The following is a 26,066-nucleotide window of genomic DNA, read 5'->3' as shown; positions in this document are numbered from 1 at the left end:
AGGACACAGAATTCATTACATTTGTGATATTACAGCTCTCTGAATAATTAAAATAAGGAGATGTATACTTGATATCATTTTCATGATGACAGGTGTTAAAGCATGTTATTAAACATGGGAACACGGTGGCACAGTGATTGTTCATGCCTCACGCAAGATGCTTGCTGCGCCATGTGCGACCTTTGATGAAATAATTTATTGTAACAGTACTGTCTCTTTCAAACTTAGTAACCCCCAATTCCTGTCCTTACTTTTCTTTCTCCAAATACCCACTCACCATACAATCACCTCTGTAATAGACATTAACAGACATCTGTAAGCTTAGAACGCAGATTCTTCAAAACTTTTAAGGAACATTGAAATATCTTCATAGTACATGTCTAATTATTCTATCCATCCAGTGTCGCGCCAGTCCCAGCAAGAATACAGTGCGAGGCAGGAACAATCTGTGAACAGAGTGCCAGCTCCCTGCTAGTGCAGAAACACCGTGCCGTCACATGTTTATTTATTAACAATATAGATTATTTAAACGAAGTTAAAGTTTTATTTTGCTGCATTTCATCTTAAAAATGATATTGTCATCATATGTAAATACACACTTTATACAGTGGCTCAGGTTGTGCAATATTATAACTATCACAAGTTTACAGTGAGGTAATTGTACTTATAAGTACAAACAGTTCTACAAGGAGCACTTGATGGACTGATTGAGTGCGTTTATAGTTCTTGAGATGAAATTGTTTCTGAACCGTGAGGTCTGTACAGGAAAGGCTCTGAAGCATTTGCCGTGTGAGAGCAGTTCATTAGGCAGCATGGCTGAGGCAGCGAGTGCTTGATGCTGTATACCGATAATTCTTTCTGATCAGCTGCTGTACAGCTGTGATTCCCCACTCAGATACAGTGATATAAATACTCTGAGTGGTGCAGTGAAAGTGATATGGAAAAAGCTGATCCGATGTGGCAATCCCTAATGGGAGCAGCTGAAAAAAGAAGAAGGTGCAGTGAGAGTAACAACGCTAAAGCAGCTATTGTATTTAGAATAGTTTGACCATTCTGTGTACCATTATATTGTTACAGGTTAATTACAATCAGGTGCATTAAACTAATAAACGATATGCGGTTAATTTCAGTTTATTTATAAAGCCGCATCAGGGATGTGGATCTTTTTTAGGAAAACCACACAGGAACAGTAGCACTGCTTTGACGCTGGATGCCGCCAGTCTGCAAAACCAAGCGCAGAACTTGCGCATGTCAGGGTATGAGCTACCGTGGAAATGTGCGTGGCTTTATGCCAAGTTTAGGTTTTACACATCGTGATTTGAGCGTGGAAACAGGCTTACGTAACATTTTTGTGTGTACGCACTGTTTATACATGAGGCCCCAGGAGTTGTTGGAAGAATGTGGTGAGGACAGGGTGGCCTAATCAGCCTAGCTTACCCTCATGAGGATAAGCAGTGTGAAAATGCTGCTGATGATTATGAAAAGCTACCTGAAAAATGATCACTTAATGCTCTAATTGTGGAAACTTATTTTTTTTCAAGCGTAATACCAGGTAGCATTTTTCTGTATAGGAGTTTTAATTTGTGTCCATCATTGAAGACTACAAACAGCCTCACAAGTGTTCTAAATATTTGCATTGACATGTTCTTTACACGCCAGTTCAACCATGGGGGCGTTCTTCATAACAAAAATCTAATGTACTTCTTTAAATAAAAGCGTACTCTTGTCAGGCAGCGATTACAATTTGAATGTTTTCATGATTTTGACTTAGTAGTTACCTGTGCTATTCTGTACTTCAAGCATCTTGGAGTAGGAAAATGGTCCTAAATGGCATTACAAGTGATGCAAATTTGGTCCTACTGTTAGGAGTAGGAGTAACAGCATTTTATTACTTTTTCTTATTTAGGTCCTGCTGTAACTTTACCAAGATTTAGGAGAGCTCTTCAGAACATGGCTTTCAGGCAGGCACACTTTGTAAAAGTTTTGGAAGTGCTGGACAAAAATGAACTTGATAAAGGATAACGAGTGAGCAGAAGTTGACTAATATTCGTAACATAGCTTGTACATCGCATTATTGCTCCATCTGCGTGAAGAATTCATGTGCTGTCAGCTGAATTGATCACATTGTCAGTTTATTAACCACATGAAAAATTCAGGTTTGCAATAGACATGATTTGGGTGTTTTACAACTAACCATTTCTCAAATTCTGCCGCAAACTTATTCCTTTACAACACATGAGGTAAAATGCAGGTTAATGATTATCCCCACCATTCCACAGGAGGCAAGTTAAATCAAGTAACGCAAGCTGTATTCACGCAGATCACTGGTTTTCGATGGAGTTTTTGGTGTGATTGACAGCATACACATTAAGGCCATTGCCCCAAGTGTGGATGAGCACTCATTTGTGCATTGTAAATGGGATCACAATATCAACACGTAGGTGATCATAGGTGCAAACTGTATTGTAGCAGCCAGCATATTACACTGAAGGGGCTGGATGGGTGATTGACGGCAAAATGTCATACAGGTATGCTGGGGTCTGCATTCCACAAAACCCTGGAATAATCGTGTTGAACTTTCCCAAGCTTGTAAAGTGTAAGAAGGCAGGCGGTGATGCCCGGGGCATTGGATAAATACAGCCTTACAGAAGATAAGGGGGCTTCCTGGAGAGAGGCAGGGCACATGACTCTAGAAGACAAGCAGAAACAGTAGAAGAGTGAACCCAACTTCAGAAAAGCACAGGAATGGCCGTAGCTAGTTACAGTAACTTGATACTTTATGAGGAGTTTCCTGTGGCTGTTGATCATTCACTGTTAAATAAACATGCCCGATATCGAGCTTTACTCTCATTTGGTGTATCTCAGTGCTTGTTATAGTATTATTCTTGACTTGGCTGCAACAATTACGTGCAGCTTAGCACAATACCCTACTTTATTATGTTTTCTTATTCTTTTTTGTCTTCTCCTGCTACTTTGAATATCATTATTTTTGTGGTGAAGTTAGTATCAGAAAATCACAAAACATCATTATGATTTCCTAGGAGACTAAAAATGCCTGCATGAGAGCCATTTTTCAGCTCGGGGTGCCATAAAATCGTTCATCATTCATTCTCAAACATGAACTCCTACTTCTCATTGGGAGTGGGTGTAGAGCACTGTACTCAGGGGTAGAACGCATTCTTCTTCTAGTCCATTTTCTAATGCAACTCTCAAGAGTAATTTTGAGATGCTTGATAAAAATGAGCACTTGTACTAGGTTCGAATTCCTGGCCTAGCTGCTGTCTGTATTAAATGTGCACCTCCTTCCAGTGTCCTGGTAAGTTTTCTTCAGCTATTCCTGTTTATTCTCACGTCCCAACAACATGTGAGACAAGTTTACTGCTGTGTGGGTGTGCGTGAGTTTACCATGTGGCCAACTGGTCTTCTCATCCTGTGATGGCTGCTACATGGCACTCAGTGCTAATGGGAAGGTCTCTGGCCCCAGGACCTAGAAATGGATAATCAGGATGAACTACAGTGGTGTGAAAAACTATTTGCCCCCTTCCTGATTTCTTATTCCTGATTGTTTGTCACACAAAATGTTTCTGATCATCAAACACATTTAACCATTAGTCAAATATAACACAAAATGCAGTTTTTAAATGATGGTTTTTATTATTTAGGGAGAAAAAAAAAATCCAAACCTACATGGCCCTGTGTGAAAAAGTAATTGCCCCCTGAACCTAATAACTGGTTGGGCCACCCTTAGCAGCAATAACTGCAATCAAGCGTTTGCGATAACTTGCAATGAGTCTTTTACAGCGCTCTGGAGGAATTTTGTCCCACTCATCTTTGCAGAATTGTTGTAATTCAGCTTTATTTGAGGGTTTTCTAGCATGAACCACCTTTTTAAGGTCATGCCATAGCATCTCAATTGGATTCAGGTCAGGACTTTGACTAGGCCACTCCAAAGTCTTCATTTTGTTTTTCTTCAGCCATTCAGAGGTGGATTTGCTGGTGTGTTTTGGGTCATTGTCCTGTTGCAGCACCCAAGATCGCTTCAGCTTGAGTTGACGAACAGATGGCCGGACATTCTTCTTCAGGATTTTTTGGTAGACAGTACAATTCATGGTTCCATCTATCACAGCAAGCCTTCCAGGTCCTGAAGCAGCAAAACAACTCCAGACCATCACACTACTACCACCATATTTTACTGTTGGTATGATGTTCTTTTTCTGAAATGCTGTGTTCCTTTTACGCCAGATGTAACGGGACATTTGCCTTCCAAAAAGTTCAACTTTTGTCTCATCAGTCCACAAGGTATTTTCCCAAAAGTCTTGGCAATCATTGAGATGTTTCTTAGCAAAATTGAGACGAGCCCTAATTTTCTTTTTGCTTAACAGTGGTTTGCATCTTGGAAATCTGCCATGCAGGCTGTTTTTGCCCAGTCTCTTTCTTATGGTGGAGTCATGAACACTGACCTTAATTGAGGCAAGTGAGGCCTGCAGTTCTTTAGACGTTGTCCTGGGGTCTTTTGTGACCTCTCGGATGAGTCGTCTCTGCGCTCTTGGGGTAATTTTGGTTGTCCGGCCACTCCTGGGAAGGTTCACCACTGTTCCATGTTTTTGCCATTTGTGGATAATGGCTCTCACAGTGATTCGCTGGAGTCCCAAAGCTTTAGAAATGGCTTTATAACCTTTACCAGACTGGTAGATCTCAATTACTTCTGTTCTCAATAGTTCCTGAATTTCTTTGGATCTTGGCATGATGTCTAGCTTTTGAGGTGCTTTTGGTCTACTTCTCTGTGTCAGGCAGCTCCTATTTAAGTGATTTCTTGATTGAAACAGGTGTGGCAGTAATCAGGCCTGGGGGTGGCTACGGAAATTGAACTCAGGTGTGATACACCACAGTTAGGTTATTTTTAACAAGGGGGCAATTACTTTTTCACACAGGGCCATGTAGGTTTGGATTTTTTTTTTCTCCCTAAATAATAAAAACCATCATTTAAAAACTGCATTTTGTGTTTACTTGTGTTATATTTGATCTAATGGTTAAATGTGATTGATGATCAGAAACATTTTGTGTGACAAACATGCAAAAGAATAAGAAATCAGGAAGGGGGCAAATAGTTTTTCACACCACTGTATATGACTGAGAAACTGTTCATTACATTCATTTCAAATTAACTTTGAAACAGACATTTAAAATAGCAACATGAGTATCATTTAAAAGTCTGGAAAAATGGTCTGAAATCACAAGTAATGTACACACGCATATAAGCAATGAGTTGTCCTCAAATGTTTAATTTAAAAAAAAAGGGCAAATATATTTTACAATGACCTTTTCAGCAAATTTCTATACAAAAGGCAAGGGAGAACTTGTGAATGGATTGAACATCTTCATGTGCGGTACAGCCTCCATCAGCAAGAGTAAATAGGAAGAAGTCTCCCATGATACTCCTCTCCCCAGCTACATTAAAAATTCTCACACAGTTCATGAATGGCAGGGAAACAGAAGCAGGAGTTTTCTTCTACCAAGTGACTAACAGTCCGACAGCAGCCGCTCTAGTGGCCTCTTTAAGTAGGCAGCATCAGTCACAGGATTGCCATGGGAGTTAAGGCCAAACAAGCTGCACAGAGCGGCAGACATTCTGTGATGCACAAACAATTCTTAATCAACAGAAATCAAACGTTAAAGTCGTTTATGCGTTAACCTTAAAATACTGGATTTATTTTTCTGTGGTTGTAAGTCTGAGATGAATCTTTGGGTCCAAAGCGTGCACTTAGTAGTCACTGAATCATAGAGTGGATCAAATATATTGAAAGGGAGTCAAAGGAGGACTGGAGGATGAAGGAGTTGAGGGGCACAAGTGATGCACACAGCAGAAGTCCATGCAGGAGCAGACCTCTGTCTTAATTTAGTACAGTAGGTTTCACATATCAGGATCGATGTTCCTGGGAGCATGAAAAGTGCTATAAAGTATTTAGACTGACGGCTGAAAGACAAGTAGACAACTGTGCCTCCACCATTAAAGCTGCACCTCTGTACTTGGAGAGCATGGAAAGCTTGCTTTTGCTGAAATCAAGCTTCCCAATTGTTCTAGGAATTGACCAGCTTGAAGCGCCCAGCTCTTTAAGAGGAGGCTCTTTGGCCAATGCCAGGTTATAATTAAAGTCCTTCCATGTATACATTTATCCCCCATCAAAGCCATCCATGAATTTTTTGTAGTCTAGTTTAGGACTTTTTGTATATACTGATAAAACATGAAAGCATCTACTGATGTTATTTTGGGGAATGGCACAACAATACATGTATAAATGACAAATACAACTTACAGCTTTCTTCTTCAAGTTTCATGCCCAATTTCCTAAAAGTCAAATTAAAACTGAACAGCTTTCTACTTTTTTATTTGTACCCAGAGCAGTGCTATGTGAACAAAATTCTCTGAATAAAAACGTGCTGAAAAGTAAAGTATTTTTCACCGCCGAACAGGAGATGAGAATTCTAAGGATTGATGTTTAGAAGTGCCAGAGCAGTCGGGAGAGCCATTAGATTATGGCTTAGTAGGAGCCATAAAGACAATGTGACTCCCATGTAGCATGCCTCAGATGAACCATACAACGTCAACACTGTAACAGGACTTGCTAATTGTTAACCAAATCATCTGCTTAAGTATTTAGGAGTTTGTGGGTAAAGAGAAGCCCACTAGTGCCCAGTCTGACCTGATGTGCAGTTATGTGCTCTAAACTGTAAACACTGACTTCTGTTCATAGCACAGCAGATTCATTCATGGTGGAAGAGGTGGCCAGGATATGACTTCATTCATTTTTATATATATATATATATATATATATAAAAAGTCACAGACTAAAAGGCTTAAACAAGACAGTCTGTAATTGCTGAAGTCCAAGTGAGCAGATTCTCTTCTACAGAAGTGAAAGAAAACCATTGTCAGTCATGTCCTGCCTGTCAGAGCCCCCTTTGGCCCCCCGGGAGCCCTTGCTGGGGTTGGGTGTGGTGGAATATTTGGGTGGGTAACGAATAAACAGTCGGTCTTCCTCTTTCTTAATCCAACGGAGCAGTTTGGTAATGGCATTGATTGCAGAGGTCTTTGTCACCAATGGGCTGAAGCATGTATAGAGCTCAAATTTACTGGTCACCTGTGGAGAAACAGAGAAGCACAGCTTCAGGATCAGTGGAATTACTCCCCAAAATATAAAAAACACGTGATGTTCACCCAGCAATATGGCAACATTATGAAAACTCCTTACTGCACAGAGACTACAGACTCATTGACTTCCATTTAAAACAAAATGTCTTCCGATTTCTTAACCCCAGTAAAAACATTAGTAAGAATCAGTGGCAATCTGAAAACAGCAATAAAACATATAACTAATAATTGGTGTTGCCAACAATATCTAGTCTGCTGAGCTATATAGCTTTATGCTGCCAAGGCCTAAAGATTTTCCAGTGCCATCCATCCATTATCCAACCCTAACCATATCCTAACTACAGGGCCACGGGGAACAGTTAAGTGGAGAGAGAAAAAAAAAATCACTTTTACTTTTTTCTAAAATAACATTTTATATAAGTAGCATGCTTTACCAAGTACAAGCTGAGAGCAAATTTATGAGTATAACACAAATTACATAATGTACACTTAGAAAAATACATATTAGGTTAACAAATATGAGAACAAGCAATGTCAAATGGTTAAAATAAATGGATCCTAATAATCAAGTCTCAGTCTTAGTTTCAACATGAGAGAGACCTTGATGCTTAAGTCTGCTTTTACTACTGAGAAAGAATTGCTTTAAATAATAATTCTACAGAGCTCCCTGCACCACATTATTACGTGTTACCTAAGGAGAAACCAACTAAACCTGTTTTCGCTTTAAAAGGAGCAAATAATCAAGACCAACAATACAGCAAAACAAATGAAAGGAAAATGTTATGGTAAACTATATGACTGAAAAGAATCTGCCAAATTGGTCAATGAATTCTATAATAATAATTTGCCACACACGGTTAGGAAAGACTGCGCAAGACGCAAAACAGATCTACTATGCAAAGTTAAACTGATTTCCAGTGTATTTATTTATTTAATATTAAAAAAGAATACACTAAGATGTGATAACAATCACATAAGTTACTTCTAACTGCTTTGGTGCTCATGCAAATATGGGCAAGCACCCTACAGTGGAAGGTGATGGACACAAATTCATGAATACAACAATACTATTGTGACTAAATTAGTGAATCCACTGAGAGGGTCCATTAAAGAATCCTTGCACAGCAGTTTCTCTTTGTATAGGATCACTATTACAGAGCAATGCCCATAAGAAATAGTTCATCCAAATCTTTCCTGCATTGCCTTGCTCTTATTTCATCAAGGAAGAAATTCAAATTATAAACTGTGGCCAAAGCAGTTTTAATTCAGACCATATAATTTTTAAAAATAAGGGTATACCAAATTAAAATAATTTTGGACAAAAATCTTTGAATACCAAACAGACAGCCTTGGTGTCACAATCCCTCCTAACCCATGAACAGTTGTGTCTGGTGGACTCCCAGATGGGCGCAAAGTGGAGAAGGCCAAACAAACTGGAATTGCCTTAACTTCACTACTGGTGCCACTAGACTTATTTTGCTCAACTGAACAACAGCCCACCACCTTTAAGTCAGGGGGTAAGTGATGTCTTATACGATTTGAAATAGCAGAAAATCAAATTCTCACTCAGAGGATCTCTTCAAACTCTTTTAAAATAGGGGTGGTTTTAATCAATAATATTATAGAATAAGCTTCTATATGAAAGAAAATTATACTCTTCCCTCCTTGCTGCTTTTAAAGATTTGCTCTGGTTGTTGGCTCTCCTTTTTTCTCTTGAGTGGGAGTTGAATTTTGGTTTGTTAAGTTTGACTTGATTGTACGGAATGTTATTTGCTTCAAATCAATTAGTCAATAAGTATAAAGGGTAGAGCCTTTATACATTTCACTGCCATACTTTGAACACTGCCTGTGTCAGGCAAGCTTTGGAAAACGTATAAAGATTAAATTGTAAAGATGTAGTATGTGCTGGAAAATGTAATAAACCATAAATTAAGTTACCAAATAGTGTTTAAATTAAAAAAAAAAGAAAAGAAAGCAAAAACATATTTTCTATCAAACCCATTGCGAAACTGTGTCACATTACTAGTAAAATAGCATGTGATTCCTCCAACCAGAGGATAATGCTTTATTTGCAAATTATAGTCAGGCTGAACTCAAAATTTCACAACATGTTTTAAACTCAAAAAATGTCTAATAACAACTGTAATCTTGTATTTTATTTTGTCATTAAAGTAGAACATCGCAAACTTCCTCCTGCGCGGACAGCTGCAGACCACACAAAACATATAAAATGTATGATATTCCAGCTCTCTTCACATTTAGATTCTTTATACTTGATATCACTTTCATGATGAAATGTGTTAAAGCATATATAAAATTGTTAACTTCATTTAAATAATTAAGGGGGACACGGTAGCAGAGAGGTAGCGCTGCTTCCTAGCAAAGAGTCACGTCCCTGGTGTTTGCAGGTGTCCCTGTTAGGTTTCCACATCCGGTTCCCTTCCAAGGACATGAAGGTTTGGTGATTTGGTGATGCTAAAATGATGCAATTGTATGTATGCACTTGTATTCACCTTGCGATGAGGTGATGCCCCATCCAGGGATTGTTTCTGCCTCGCGCCTGATGCTTGCTGGAATGGCTGCATCCCCGGATTGATAGATGTAATCAATAAACATCCATCCTTTTTAGAGATATTGTAGTAAGATGTTCTGGGAATTTAAATAAAATATTTTGTGCAATTCACAACGCAGCAATGTTGAACGTTGTTTTCTCACCGTGATGGTATCTCGCACTGCCACCCGGCGGAATCCTCCACATTTACATAAAGTACACATGCAAGTATAAACAGTACACTGCTTGAGTAAGTAGTAGCATTTGCAGGTGTACTCTTCACATTGCGTGAATTATAAACTCAGCCTTATGGTGGCAGTAAACCAACACACTGTAATACGCACTGAATTAAACAAAACCTGTGTCTTTAGTTTCATCCTTGCCTCCCACCTTTTTAACTGATTCTATAAGTCACTGGAATTCTTGTAAGTGCATAAACAGCTCTGATGATAAAAATATTATAATATTATCATCTATAAGAACATACCTTCTATACCTTACTTGACCTAATTTTAATTTTAAAAAGGTAATCGTATGACAAAAATCATGTCCTACTCTCTAGGTATGACTCTCCTCAGTACCTAATCTATGTCTTGGTAAACTGCTTGAAATATTGGGCAATAGACTTTGCAGCAGTGACTTTCCAGTTATCACATGTAGGTCATAGTGGGCATTGCCCATTCTGCTAGGCTTCAGAGACACACCAGGCCTGTTAAGAATGCAGATTTACCAGGAATGCAGGCATCCAGCTGCCCCTTCCCTCACTTGCATTATAAACTAAGAGACTGAAATCCAGCCTGCACCAAGATCTACCCGGACTTCATCTAGTAACAAAGGTGTAAACCAGAGTTGCACTGACATCTCTCCAGAGGTTCCTATTCAGACCTATTGAGCCAGAAGGCGTAAAAAGACTCAAGCAAGGACAAACACAACTAAGATGGACAGAAGGAACCACCTATTAGAAGACACAGATTTTGTAAATGAAACTGACTTTTATCCAATCGTGAGAAAGTTCAACCTTCCCTAAAAACTCTCTGCACCACCCTGAAGAGGATCTCTGGGATATTTGCTGGACACTCACTGAACTCCATGGGAATTCTCTTGGGGCACCCTCTCTGGGATTCTCTCAGGGCTAAGGAAATATGCAAAATGACCTTCTGAAACAAGGTCTCTGAAACCTAACAAGTTATGACACACCCTCTAACTGAGGAGCTGAAAAGACAAATTTCTCTTCTCTTTGTGAACCTAAAGCTGAGACCCAGTATGTCAAGCCAAAACTGTGTGCCAAATGTCTGACAAAGGTGAGAAGCCCTTGCTTCAAGGGAACTTCAGCATCTAAATTGTTGGGCCAGAGCAATTAATAGCTTTTTCCTATTAAGTGGCAAAAGACAGCATAAGGCAAGTTGTGGAAGCAGCAGCACAGCATAATAGATAATAATCAAGTCAGGTAGCAAAGAGAAAGAGTTCACTCCAATGCATGAAGAATATTTCACTTGAAGTCAGTGCAACAACAAATCAAAAACTCCACACTACATCGGACATCATCCATAAAAGCATGGTATCGTAAAACTATTTTATTTATTTTTTATCTGTGCTGAGATAAAGTAGAACTCTTAATACCAGTGAACAGCCAGCCTATATGTTATAGGTTTGTTCATCCAGTGTTTCTGTGTCTACTCCTATATATCAATATTTATATGCATTTAGCATAATTCTATAATCCTGTTATCAAGAAATTGTATTGTTCTCTTTCTTAACAATGAATGCACTCAGTTACCATGATATAAGTCGCAAGGTGGAGTGGTGGCTCTGAGGCCAGGGATCTGCACTGGCAATTGGAAACTTGCCACCTCGAATCCCGTAAATGCCAAAAGGGATTCTGCTCTGTTGGGCCCTTGAGCAAGGCCCTTAACCTGCAATTGCTGAGCACCGAGTGCTACATAAATGCAAAGAATTTCTATTCTATTCTATTTCTCTTCTAAGGTAAGGTAAATAAAGTAGGAGCCATACCGAATTATTGGATTAATTACCAGTTACAGTACAAGTTAAAATTCCTTTTTAAAATCCCAGATTATTATGACATTCCTGGGTGGGCATCTTATTGATTATTAATCATTAGAAATCCTACACATATAAAACCTTTTATTCTCCAATTACACCTTCCAAACCAGCCACCATTCCCCTTGAAACCCTAGCTCCAATGCCCTCCATTATGCTTAGTACCCAGGCCAGCAGAGTCTCCTTCTCAGCAACATGGTAGATGAGCTTCAACGGCCGAGAGGAGCTGTGGATTCGGCTGTGCAGATAGCGATACATATCAAACAGGCGATGTCGCTCCTCTTCTGTAGAGTAGGGTGCTTCCATCTCCGGGCTGAAAGAAGGGAAATATATTTAGATTAAATGGTAACTCTAGTTATGCAACAGAGTACTTGCTGATATGAAGAATCTTACAATAATCAGATTTTTTTTAAGGCGTTATTTATTCATCGCCCATGTTATGTTAAGTTGGTGTACACTGGGTATAGATTCTCCTACAGCAGTATATACAAAAATATTACGCAGTATATACAAAAATTGCCATCTAATCATTTTCAAACCCATTTATTTAATCTATTGTCACAGAGAACTGGTGGCAAAACTCAAAAAGAATATGAGAATTTAAGGAAAAAAAATCTCTTATATCACAACAATGAACCCTACTGGCAAAAAACACTAAATTAAACAGCACACATTAACCAGTTATACAAAGTCATCCATTTTGAACAAACTGAGTTTTTCCTAAGATTTCTCCTTTATTTAGAGGTTTTCTTCCTGTACATGGTCTCTTCATTAATATAATGCACGGTTTGATTTTGTTACAAATAACAAGTGTATTAGTTTCCTTGCATCTATTTTATTGGTACTTTATACTGTATATCAGGGCACAAATACAGTATCAGTACCATTAAAACTTAACACATTAGCAGAATTTCAAGAGACCTCTAAACTGAAAATTAATTTGAATAAAAAAGTGTGCTTTTTCCAGTGAACTCTCTAGCACACCATACTAGACTAGAAATCTATCTGTTCATTCTGTCAGGACGGTTTAAATATCCAGGGGTAAACATCACAAGTAAATATAAAGATCTTTTTCAGCACAATTTTAGCAACACCATGTTAAAAAAAATAAAGTCAAATAAGATGTTAACAGATGGTCTACCCTTCATCTCACATTAATGGGGAGAATCAATACCATCAAGATGAACATCGTTTTGTTACTCGAATTTTCCACAACTCCTACTCATTTCTATTCCAGAGGAAATACTGATCAGTCTTGAAGATTTTGAAAGTATCTCAACAATATAGGAAAAATAAAAAAAAAATAAAAAAATCTCCCCTTCAATGATCTAAGGGTATGTTGAGAAAATAATCTTTCAATTAATATCTCAGAAAAGGAAGTTGAAATCAGCCATGAACAGAATACACACTAGCTCTATATGTGCAAATAATAAATCAGCTTAAAATCTTTCAGCAATCACCCTCATCTTATTTAAAATTGTCCAAAATGTACCCCCGGCAAAATATAAACTGCAAGTGTTGCAATTCAACTCTGCCACGTGATTTGGGAGTGCACCAAATTAGCATATTTATGGACAAAAATCTTGTCACAACCACTCCTAACCCAATATCAGCTCCATTTGGTGTAAAATATTGACACATCGATTGTAATAACTTATACCACACTACTAGCACATAGATTTATCTGGCTTAACTGGAAGACTTTGAACTCACTTTCTATAAGTGACTGGGTAACTGATGTTCTATATTATTTTTTGAAATATGAAAAAAAAATCAAAATCTCCTTTAGAGAAGCTATCCAAAACTTTTTTAAAACATTGAAAGAATTGTTTATAAATTTTTAAATAAGCATTCGTATAAGTCTGTGGGTTGGATTCTTGCTTTGTTACTTTTTTTTTCTGGTTTTACTTTTAAAATTAATTTTTGAAGTTATTTGTTGTATAAGTTTTATGTATTTGATTGTATGCTTATTTTTTTTTAAATAAAATTATTAAAAAAAGATTATTAAAAAAAGTTGTCTGGCATCTAGATCAGGGGTTTTCAAACTCGGTCCTGGGGGCCCACTATAGCTGCAGGTTCCAACCAGCTTCTGTTTTTAATTGGACTCCTGGGCTAACTAAGTGGATTGTTGTTATTGCCCAGTTTCTGTGTTTTGGGAACAATATAGAAATTAGAAAACTAAGTTTGGCAAAAAAATGTACTAAAATGTGCTAAGCAGTTATATGAGAATATTGTATTTTTTTCTTTTTAACAGTATTTTCATCTTGATTTTCATTATACTTTTCCAGGTGTTCTAATTATGTAATTAATCCATTATATACTAAATAGTGGGTCTGACGCTAAAGTAGTTGCAGCCTTTCATGATTCAGTGTTGTTTGCCTGGTTGTCTGCTCTGCCAATTTTAATTGTCATTATTAAAATACAAAGAAGGGAGCAAGCTGCTCAGAGAAAGGGCAAACCATAATGAGATCAACAAAAGAGAGTTGAGCTTTTAAATCTATAGCAAAAATAGAAATATTTCTAAATGTCTTATAAATGTAAAAATCATGTTTCTGTGCTTTTCTGAATGAAGAATAAGAGAAGAGGAAAAAAATACCAGCTAATTAAAGGAGATCAGTGTTATCAGTTGTTGACATTGATTATGAATCTGGCTGGAACAAAAACCTGTGGGTCCCCAGGACAATTTGAAAACCCTTGTTCTAGATGTTGTGTTTGTTTTAATTTTGTTTGTGTCAACCTTACCATATCTTAATTATTGCCATTCACAATTTGTTGACCTGCAGGTCATTCTGTATTACTCTCACCTGTTTGTGGTCATCCCAGAAATACAATCAAAAAGAAAATTTATAAAAGTAAAGGGATGCATAGGTAAATAGAAAGGGATTATTTGTGTTTCTGACATGAATTCTGGTCAATCTGCAGTCCCTTAGTTTTGATTTACACCATTTTTCACAAAAAGGTTCCTATAAAATATTACCTTGTGCCTTCCTTCTTGTGACCTCCACCCATCATAAATGACCCGCCTTCTACGATATAACATGATGTTGCTTAAACTGATCACAGACACACAGGCTACTATTTTGAAAAAGTCAACATTCATCCTGCCAGCTTCTTTTAAATGCAGGAATTGGAAAACAGGGAGTAGAGTCATACCACATTCACCATAGTATTCTGTGACAGATACTGCTCAGGTTTGTTTTTTTATATAATGCCTTAACAAATGTGAATCTTTTTAGCCAAATCAAGTTAACAAATGATTTAAAATGCAGGGAATAAGCAAGGAGGATGGCAGGTTTTTCTTTAAAATAAATTCCCCGATAAGGTCACAAATAGAAGGTAGTCATTGCTTTCAAAACGTGATTCCATCCCAAGGACAGTAACATAGATACTCAGAACAAGGTATCTAGAACATAGCAATATTTTAAACATATTTTGTAAACAAGACAATACAAGTAACAATGGGTATAAAAGGCTATTCTCCATTAATTATTTTTTTATTTTGATAGGCATGTAATACAAACAAATAAAACAGAAATTTCCACTCTAATTGATTTCAGTAGGAGGCACATAGGACATCATGGCTATGTCTGGTTACTGTATCGTGATAGTCCTACCACTACCTAAGCTAATCCAGAAATAACGGTGAAAGCAAACGATTTTAAGTTTTAATGGTGTTAATACATTTCAGCTCTAAAATCAAACGTAACCTCCTTCGTCCACACATTAAGGGCACTTGCAGAACAACTGGCTTGGATGTCTTGAGGGATAGTCAGTTAAATAACAGATTTGATAGTAAGAACTTAAAAGATAAATATTATAAAGGTTTTTGAGATGGGACTAAACTGATGCCTTAAAACAAGGAAACAATTAATTCTGTAAATTATCTGTTTCTGCATACACTGTGCAGAATGGGACAACTGCAAATTCAGGATTACATGCCCAAGAGGGAACTAACAGACCAAGCAAAAACAAAAGGTGGCATAGAGAGGGTGACATAACCCTAAAATAATGGCAATTTTCTTCTCTTAGCCATTAAAATTGTCCCTGCAGGAAGTCAAAAAAGAGAGTCAAAAAGGGAAAGATTCTTCAGTAATTATAGCAACCTGATAAAACTGATACATTTAAATAGGGCTGTTGTTATGAATGTCTACCCTGAAATGCCACAGTTGTTTCCTTATCCCCAATTACTACAGTAGGTGGTTTCTAGCAGCACACAATCCTGTATTAAAATAGGGACTGCAAAAATGATGGCAATAAGCAATTGTATCTCTGTACAACAGAATGAGAAATAAGGTACAAGCTAATGGGTAAGCAATGAATACATGAAAATGTGCTCTAATCCAATTCCCTGTGAAAAGCGCATTTAAAAATTAAATAAAAGGTTCAATGCTACTTAGACTCACCTTGTAAACTGAGTCAGCTGCTTGCAGTTGTCTGGAACATCAAAAGGCTTGTACATGAAGTGCCGCAAGTCAGAGACGCCAACCTGCACCACACTGTAAGACTGTATGGCTGCAATAGACTGAAGAGAATTTTGAGTCCGCATGCTCTCCTCTATGCGTCGTTTGCACTCTGCCACAGAGTAGAAGGCTTCTTTATCCGTGGAGAGCAGAAGCAGACATACAGTACATTCAGGAGGGTCCAAGTAAGAGATGTAAGCATAAAAATAACCATCTGGATTAAACAGTGGTAGACAGATTGGAGTCCAAATTTCACCAGCTTGAAAAGCTGAAGAAGCTCTGATCAAATTGAGGAGAAGATGCAAATCAGCTGGTTCCAGCCTTGCATCTTCAATAACTGCTTTCTCCTGAACAATAGTCAGAAGCTGGTTGTTTGCAATAAGGATGGAGAATACTAAATTAGGGGTGATGGCTTTCTGAAGTATCAAACTAAGTGAATCCCGTAATGATGAAGACAACGGTAAACAGTGCACAGCAGACAAAAGAAAGCTGGGATCGGAGTCCACAAAGTTTAGGAGGCCATCTAATATCTTCTCAGAGCCAGCCAGCAGTCTCCTTAGGTCATAGTTCTTCTTGCGCTCAAAGATGCGGGCCACACTTCCTTGTGTCAGCATGCTGATGATCTGATAGTACACGTACTGCAACTCCTTTCGCAACTGTTGCTCAGACTGACGACCCCGGGACACCGATACCAAAACCAGAGGGCCCTGTTGAACAAACACCACCTTGTGGTCCTCTGGGTGAAAATACACAAGTGACAATAAAGAAAACAGAAAAAGGAAAGTCATATTAGTATCCGAGAATAAAGCACAAAGATAAAACCATACAACCGTTCTGACAAGAATGTATACTGTGAGTGGCCACGTTATCATGAATATATGCACTTGCCATTGACTGATTAACCAGTGAAAGCATATGTGAGGACAATGCTATTAGAGAAGGTAGACAAGAACCAATGCATCATGTATGTGTGCAAATTAAATAAAACTGGGAAGGCTAAGGCAATCGGTACTTTGCAAGAAAGCACTGTTTTGGATGTGCAACATGGGAGTACAAGTGTATCAGTAACAGCAACTTCTCTTGGAGTTTCACAAATGACTATCAATAATGTCTTAAAGCTGAAACCAAGAAAATTGGGGTAAATGGAGGTGCTGTGATTGGAAGCACGCCATCTGTGAAATGGGCAGACTGGCATTACTTGAGAATGTAAGAGACAACCTATAACCATTAACACACAGTTAAACACAGCACTGCTGAAAGAGGCAAATCTGACTGTACAACTTCTTGTACCTTCTCCCAGGGTGAAGCAAGGTAGGTGACAATGTGGTTGTGAAAAACATGACATTATGTTTGTAAGGAGTGTAAACAAACAAAACAAAAATGCTATTGATGCCAATTTCCTTTGATTATGGGAACACCATATGACAACAGTGCCACAAATACAAGGACCCTCTCTGTTATTCACTAGGTAGTCTAGTGGTGATAAGGTACCGATGTAGGGAGTGTGTTTTACAGGCATACTTTGGTTACTTAAGTGGAAGAACGTTTCAATGCCATAGAAAATGAACGTTTGACCAGTGAAATGGTCTTTTTCAGCAGGATACTGCTCTATGCCTCAAGGCTAGGAAAGTTTTTAAAATGGATACTCTCACGAGATACCAGATTTCAATTCAAATAAGCATCTGCAGGATGAGATGGCACAAGCTATTTAAAGTAAATTTCAATTGTCAGCTTGCCTGCAACAGCCTTTGGATTATGGGGCCAGGAACACTGTGATGGCTCTATTGAATCATTGTTGAGTCCATGTTCTGAGAAATTGAGAAAGAGGTATACAAGAGTCACAGAGTGTATACATTTAGTGCAGGACAGGATGCATCTGTTCAGTCTGAGCAGGTACTGAATAATTTAAAGTACTCAATCAAGTGAAAGGAAAATGAATTGAAAAATAAAAAAAAGATACAAAAATGGTATTTATTAATGCATTAGTAATTGGTATTTATTATATTAACTTTTAGTAGGTACAGGATTTTTTTAGGTTAATTACTGCTGTACCCAATTGTGGAAATACTTATTATTGTATGCATGTATTTTAGCGTAATTATGTTGAACTGAGGGATTTTGTAAGAATGGAATATAAATAACATTATAGAAGTTACAGTATATAATGACTTGCGAACATATTCATTTTGTATTTTTTGGTATATTCTAATTCTTTCAAGCCGTTTTATTTTGCTGCTTTGCAGCCTGAAATGAAGATGCACACAAAAAATATTTCACTAGCTGTACTTACTCAATGCAACTTATAACAGCCAAGTGAAAGATAAAATAGCAATAGTTCCTAAAAAAATAATAAACTCTGCCATTATTTTGAGTAATAAGTCTTCTCATTTGCCCTGGTCCATCCTTGGATCATGACTATCGCTGTCCTAAAATTTTGGGTAATGCCTAGAGCTATGGGTCACACAGATTGGTCTTCCATTTTCTGAAGGTTATCTAACATAACTGTCAGGTGCGTTAAGGATGGCGTCTCCCATACTTGCATCAAGACGACTGTTAACAAATTCTTTAGCAGTTGTAAAGTGAGGCTAAAATTCATGTAAATGAGACAGAAAGTAAAAAACAATGTGCTACTAAAGCAGTACATTTTAAGAAGCTATCCTAAGCCAGAGACCAAAAAGGAATGTACCAGGACAGAATACAGTCTAGTAGTATCCTCCATTTGCACATTGACGTGCTTTACAGGCTAGAGTGACCCCATTCAATAGTTAAATTAAGAAACTCATATAAAAAAAATAACATTTACTCAAAGCCTATCTGACAATCCCTATAATATTCTTTGTATGATACAGAAAACATTAAACCAGTAAAATGCTTAAATTAGTAACAGGAGACCAATTATTTATCATTAATTTCAGACATACAGTGTTTTAATCTGATCTATTTCTTTCCTCTTTCTACAAGACAATGCAAATATTTTGCCAAATCAGTAATGACCTTTTTTGTTGAATAAATGGTTTTCATTTTTTGCATTATATAATTAACTGGCTAAACAAATGTAACCCATACATACCAGAGTAGATGGATCGAATCAGATTTTCACCACTTTGGACAAAGGACACGAGAGCCATCATGACTCCCATGGTGGAAGACAGTGCCTCCTCATTGCCATAGCGAGAGTAGATGGGTTTGCCAGCCTCACTGAGCACAAACACGTGTTTCCGGTGCAGTCTCCAACTTTCTGTGGTTACATCTTCATCACGGTGGGAAAGGGCTGAGGAGCCCCCACTTTGCTCCAAAAGAGGAGAGGAAGGGCCCGACATTCTACCTCCTGGACCTTCTATATGGTTTCCAGTTGATCCAGCTAGTACAGGGGCCGGATGCCCAAATTCGCTTGAATCCTCCAAAGTGTTATCCGTGGAAACAGAGTCAGATAAGTCACGATCTTCACTGCTACCTTCATCTTCTATATCCAGTTTTCCTAGTTCACATTTATCCTTTTGGATGCATTCATCTTCCTTTGGCTGCACTTTACTAGCCAAAGAAAATGTTGATTTAAAGCTATCCACTTCTTTGAGTGCATTTTGCATCTGCTCAGCTTCCTGATCCAGAGACTCTGCATGTAAACCGCCACATTTGTCTTCTTTCTCATCATCAGTGTTGTCAGCTCTTTCTGCAATAACTACTTCAGTCTGTTTTTCAAGGAGCTCATTGTCATAAGGATCCCTTTCAGTGAGAGATGGTCCATCTACATCAAGCTCTGAATCTCCAACATCGAGTGTAGCATTTGTACTAATAGGTGCTGGCTCTGCATTGTCTACAATTTAAAAAAAAAAATTATTCCTTGATGTTGTGGGTTCACTTAATAGACTGATTAAACCAAAGTTTGAATGTTAAAGACATGCATCCAATTGAAAAAGCAAATAACTTATTTATGTCATGGCTAATTGATCTCTTACAACTTGATGCTAGTAACTGATTACCAATACTTTTCACTTTAGCATGGGGTGGGCAATGTCGCTCTAAGAGGGCTGCAGGTTTTTGTTCCTACCCAACTGCTAAATTTGAAAACAATTCTTGCCAGTCTTAGACCTTATTTAATTTTATGGATTGTTAGTCTGCAATGTTAAGTTCTTATATCATAGATATTTTTCATTAATGATTTGAAGCCTCAAACGAATGCTTTTCATTCCATCACATTTTTCTGTTAGGTGTTTTGTTGAACCAAATAGTGCATGATGAATCCACACAGGAATAAATGAAGACAAGTTAGATAGAGAACCTCTGTCTCCTTGCTCATTTGCATATTATTGATATCAAAGAGCCATTAAAACAGTGACTGCAGCTATTTAAGACTGACATAAGAAATTACGGGTGGGAAACCTTAACAAGTGAGACAACTAAAATGAAGCATCAAAATGTCAACAATATTTGACAATCAACAATAATTGACTTCTCATTAAGAAACTGAATTGGAACAAAAACCTGTAGCCACTGCATCCCTTCAGGGGCGACATTGCCCACCAGTGCTTTAGCACATGTCTATTTAAGTTATTAGCCGGAGAAACCTATAGAACTACAAAATATTAAATAATATGAACCCCATTAATATTAAGACATCTCTGCACTAGTATAAAATCATAGGCATTATATAGTATGTTCACTGCTAGTGTTTGTGAACCCCCACTTATATACCTAATAAAACAGTGTATTATACAAAGTGGTTTTGTATTGTTTAGGTTTAGATCCAAGAAAATACCAAGAGGTGTTGGTGTTACAACACAGACTGTGTACTATAAAGAAAAACTTTACTATAATTCATAAAACCACAGAACTACAAAAGATAACCGACTAAAATAAAGAAGACACCTATATAAACTGTCTTGATAGGATATCAGGACACCACAACAGGTTTAGTGTGATCTGGCAAATATTCCAAAATGTTGGAACTACTTTGGAGGCATACACCAAGATATTTCCAACAGAAACCCAATTATTTAGTGTTTTGAAGATGATGGTGAAATGACTGTTTAGGGTGTTGCTCCAAAATCTCTCATACACAGCCAACTGGGTTTAAATCTTCTGAATTAGATGTTCAAAATGTACAGGTGCAGGTCATAAAATTAGAATATCATGACAAAGTTGATTTATTTCAGTAATTCCATTCAAAAAGTGAAACTTGTATATTAGATTCATTCATTCATTATACACAGACTGATGCATTTCAAATGTTTATTTCTTTTAATTTTGATGATTATAACGGACAACTAATGAAAGTCCCAAATTCAGTATCTCGGAAAATTAGAATATTGTGAAAAGGTTCAATATTGAAGACACCTGGTGCCACACTAATCAGCCAATTAACTCAAAACACCTGCAAAAGCCTTTAAATGGTCTCTCAGTCTAGTTCTGTAGGCTACACAATCATGGGGAAGACTGCTGACTTGACAGTTGTCCAAAGGATGACCATTTACACCTTGCAGAGGGAGGGCAATACACAAAAGATCAGTGCTAAAGAGGCTGGCTGTTCACAGAGCTCTGAGTCCAAGCACATTAATAGAGAGGTGAAGGGAAGGACAAGATGTGGTAGAAAAAAGCAATAGGGATAACCGCACCCTGGAGAGGATTGTGAAACAAAACCCATTCAAAACTGTGGGGGAGATTCACAAAGAGTGGACTGCAGCTGGAGTCAGTGCTTCAAGAACCACCACGCACAGACGTATGCAAGACATGGGTTTCAGCTGTCGCATTCCTTGTGTCAAGCCACTCTTGAACAAGAGACAGCGTCAGAAGCGTCTCGCCTGGGCTAAAGACAAAAAGGACTGGACTGCTGCTGAGTGGTCCAAAGTTATGTTCTTTGATGAAAGTAAATTTTGCATTTCCTTTGGAAATCAAGGTCCCAGAGTCTGGAGGAAGAGAGCAGAGGCACAGAATCCATGTTGCTTGAGGTCCAGTGTAAAGTTTCCACAGTCAGTGATGGTTTGGGGTGCCATGTCATCTGCTGGTGTTGGTCCATTGTGTTTTCTGAGGTCCAAGGTCAACGTAGCCGTCTACCAGGAAGTTTTAGAGCACTTCATGCTTCCTGCTGCTGACGAACTTTATGGAGATGCAGATTTCATTTTCCAACAGGACCTGGCACCTGCACACAGTGCCAAAGCTACCAGTACCTGGTTTAAGGACCATGGTATCCCTGTTCTTGATTGGCCAGCAAACTCACCTGACCTTAACCCCATAGAAAATCTATGGGGTATTGTGAAGAGGAAGATGCAATACACCAGACCCAACAATTCAGAAGAGCTGAAGGCCACTGTCAGAGCAACATGGGCTCTCATAACACCTGAGCAGTGCCACAGACTGATCGACTCCATGCCATGCCGCATTGCTGCAGTAATCCAGGCCAAAGGAGCCCCAACTAAATATTGAGTGCTGTACATGCTCATACTTTTCATGTTCATACCTTTCAGTTGGCCAACATTTCTAAAAATCCTTTTTTTGCATTGGTCTTAATTGATATTCTAATTTTCCAAGATACTGAATTTGAGACTTTCATTAGTTGTCAGTTATAATCATCAAAATTAAAAGAAATAAACATTTGAAATACATCAGTCTGTGTGTAATGAATTAATCTAATATACAAGTTTCACTTTTTGAATGGAATTACTGAAATAAATCAACTTAAATCATGATATTCTAATTTTATGACCAGCACCTGTATAGTCTACAGTGTTGTCCTGATTGTCAAACCATTCATTGATCATTAGTTCCTGGTAAAATGTATCTTCTGTCATCCTGGAAGATTCCACTGCCACAATATTATAAATACTTTACCATAATAAATTTGCAGATTCCAGATCTCTTTATATTTAATCAGAATTTCTGTCGAGTTAGGGGATTAATGTACCTAAACCATGCAAGACAAAAAAACCCATATCATAAGTCTCAGAAACACAAAATACCTCCACCTATGATCTTCTAAATGTTCAGAGAGTAAGCTGTTCCTAACGGACTGCATGAGTGTACCTGATGTGTGGTTGTTGGATATTGCACAGGGTTGTGTTAATTTATTGTTGCTGGCATTATTCTACAGTCTGTAGAAGACAAGCAAGAAAAAAAATCTCAAAGTACATTGTAAATATGGCAATAACAAAGCTCACAGAACTTTCACTGCTGGAAGCATTCGAGCAAGAAGAGTTCTTTGGCTTGTGCTACACTTGTACTCATTAGATTGTTGAAAACAAGGTTAAGGATGACTCATTTGACCAGATGCAAATAGTTACATATTTTTTAGCCAAAAAACCAGACCTATGTATTTATTCAATTCAAACATCGGCAGTGGAAAGTTATGGTATTTGTGGTTTTATCATTAGTTGCCATTAGCCAATGATAACTTCCATAAAATTTATCAGTCTTCACCATCCCGATGGCAATAGTTAACAAAATGAGCAAATTGGTATTTTTTAGTATTTTTCATGGACCTTAAGCATGAAAGGGCATGAATAGTTGCTCACAGTGACAGAAAAAATTATGTATCCCCCCTCTCTTGCTTTTATCTGTTATTGCAAGTGTTTGACATTGGATTACGGCTGTACTATAAATCTTATATTAAATCGAAAGTACAATTACAGCTGCTGCTGTATACTAATCACAGAAAGTAAAGATTACTGCACTCCAAATAGCACTCCCACTATGTCAAAGATAGGTGGAGTGGTGGGAAGGGGGCAAGGGATCTGTGCAGTCAATTGGAAGGTGAAGTGATTCCACTCCGTTAGGACCTTGAGCGAGTCCTTTAACCTGCAATTGCTCTGTCCTGGGTATGATGTCAACCTGCATCCAAGCACTTCAGCCACTGCAAAAAAAACAAAACACAACAACCCTAACACTGTTCCTTTCCATTCGAACTAGTGTGGTGCTAAGGTGTCAACCATTGCATGGCTGGGTCCTAATTTGGGATCCTGAGGTGCTTCATCGTGTTGTGGGTGCAGTGATGCACTGTATCAATGCATGCTCCCATCCTCTCTCCTCTCTCTGTGCCAAAAAGAGCAAACTTTCTTAGTTACAAGCAGCTCTAAACAACAAACGGACAGTGTAACCAATCATAGAGTGTGTGTTAGTGGACTGGTGAATAATGATTTTTATCAAACTGAATTGCTTTCACTTAATTCCAAATGTTGGACAGAAATGTTAATGGATCTGAAAAAAGTTGTAAAATATGCAAATACAACTAGTTCATGGTCAAGTAGAACTAGTAAGCCCAGGTAAGCAGAGTGCGGAGGAGACTTCGTGCCAGCAAAGCAGTGGGTCCAGATGGAGTATCGCCACGACTGCCGAAGGCCTGTGCGTTGGAGCAGGGGAGTCTTCTACAGCACATCTTCAACCTGAGCCTGGAACAGGGGAGAGTCCCGAGGCTTTGGAAAACATCTTGAATCACCCCAGTCCCAAAGGTATCACGTCCTGTTGAGAAAATGACTTTTGGCCTGTCGTTCTGACGTCACATGTGATGAAGCCCATGGAGCGGCTGCTGCTTCACCACCTGAGGCCACAGGTCCGCCACGCCCTCAACCCTCTGCAGTTTGCATACCAGGAGAAGGTGGGAGCGGAGGATGCCATCATCTACAGTAATCCCTCGCTATATCGCGCTTCGACTTTCGCGGCTTCACTCTATCGCGGATTTTAAATGTAAGCACATCTAAATCAATATCACGGATTTTTCGCTGGTTCGCAGCTTTCTGTGGACAATGGGTCTTTTAATTTATGGTACATGCTTCCTCAGTTTGTTTGCCCAGTTGATTTCATACAAGGGACGCTATTGGCGGATGGCTTAGAAGCTACCCAATTAGAGCATGTATTACATATTAAATAAAACTCCTCAATGATATAATATATGCTTCCCACGCGGTGCTTGATTGTTTGCTTCTCTCTACCTCTCTCCCTCTCTCTGCCTGACGGAGGGGGTGTGAGCAGAGGGGCTGTTTGCACAGAGGCTGTTTGCCTAGAAGATACGGACGCTCCTCTACAAAATGCCGCTTTATCGCAGTGCTTCTGCATACTTAAAAGCACGTATTGATTTTTTTGATTGTTTGCTTTTCTTAGCGAGCGCTCTCTTTGACATTCTCTGCTCCTGAAGGCGCTCCTTTGAAGAAAAGATATGTTTGCATTCTTTTAATTGTGAGAAAGAACTGCCATCTCAGTCTTGTCATGGAGCACAGTTTAAACTTTTGACTAAAGGGTGTTATTTCATGTCTAGAGGGCTCTAATAAAGTTTACAGTGTGGGAGAGTTTATAAGGGCTTAAAATATATAAAAATAACCATACAAACATATGGTTTCTACTTCGCGGATTTTCACCTATCGCGGGGGGGTCTGGAACGCAACCTCCGCGATCGAAGAGGGATTACTGTATATGTTACACCGATCCCTCTCCCATTTGGACAGAGGCAGTGGTGCTGTAAGAATTATGTTTCTGGACTTCACTAGCGCATTCAACACCATCCAACCCTCTGCTCCTTAGGGACAAGCTGACAGAGATGGGAGTAGATTCATACCTGGTGGCATGGATCGTGGACTATCTTACAGACAGACCTCAGTATGTGCATCTCGGGAACTGCAGGTCTGACATTGTGGGCAGCAACATCATGCGCCACAGGGGACTGTACTTTCTCCGGTCATGTTCAGCTTATATACATCAGACTTCCAATACAACTCGGAATCCTGACACATGCAAAAGTTCGCTGATGACACTGCTATCATGAGCTGCTGCATCAGGAGTGGGCAGGAGGAGGAGGAGTATAGGAACCTAATCAAAGACTTTGTTAAATGGTGCGACTCAAACCACCTACAACTGAACACCAGCA

The 26,066-nt window shown here is 38.5% G+C and overlaps 1 protein-coding gene across 1 annotated transcript in view; it reads right to left on the bottom strand.

Annotated features, from left to right (window-relative positions):
• Positions 1-5,262: 5,262 nt before the first annotated feature.
• Positions 5,263-26,066, bottom strand: part of LOC120542315 (vacuolar fusion protein MON1 homolog B-like) — a 31,049-nt gene continuing 10,245 nt past the window's right edge. The window contains exons 3-6 of the mRNA XM_039774681.1: positions 19,290-20,033; positions 16,163-16,955; positions 11,925-12,072; positions 5,263-7,139 (exon numbers count right to left, since the gene is read on the bottom strand). Coding sequence (XP_039630615.1) covers positions 6,906-7,139; positions 11,925-12,072; positions 16,163-16,955; positions 19,290-20,033 — 1,919 coding nt within the window. The 3' untranslated portion in view covers positions 5,263-6,905. The remainder of the gene's footprint in view (positions 7,140-11,924; positions 12,073-16,162; positions 16,956-19,289; positions 20,034-26,066) is intronic.

This window comes from Polypterus senegalus, chromosome 13 (assembly GCF_016835505.1).
Source record: "Polypterus senegalus isolate Bchr_013 chromosome 13, ASM1683550v1, whole genome shotgun sequence".
Classification (NCBI taxonomy): Eukaryota; Metazoa; Chordata; class Cladistia; order Polypteriformes; family Polypteridae; genus Polypterus; species Polypterus senegalus.
This window is presented reverse-complemented; position numbering and strand designations above follow the sequence as displayed.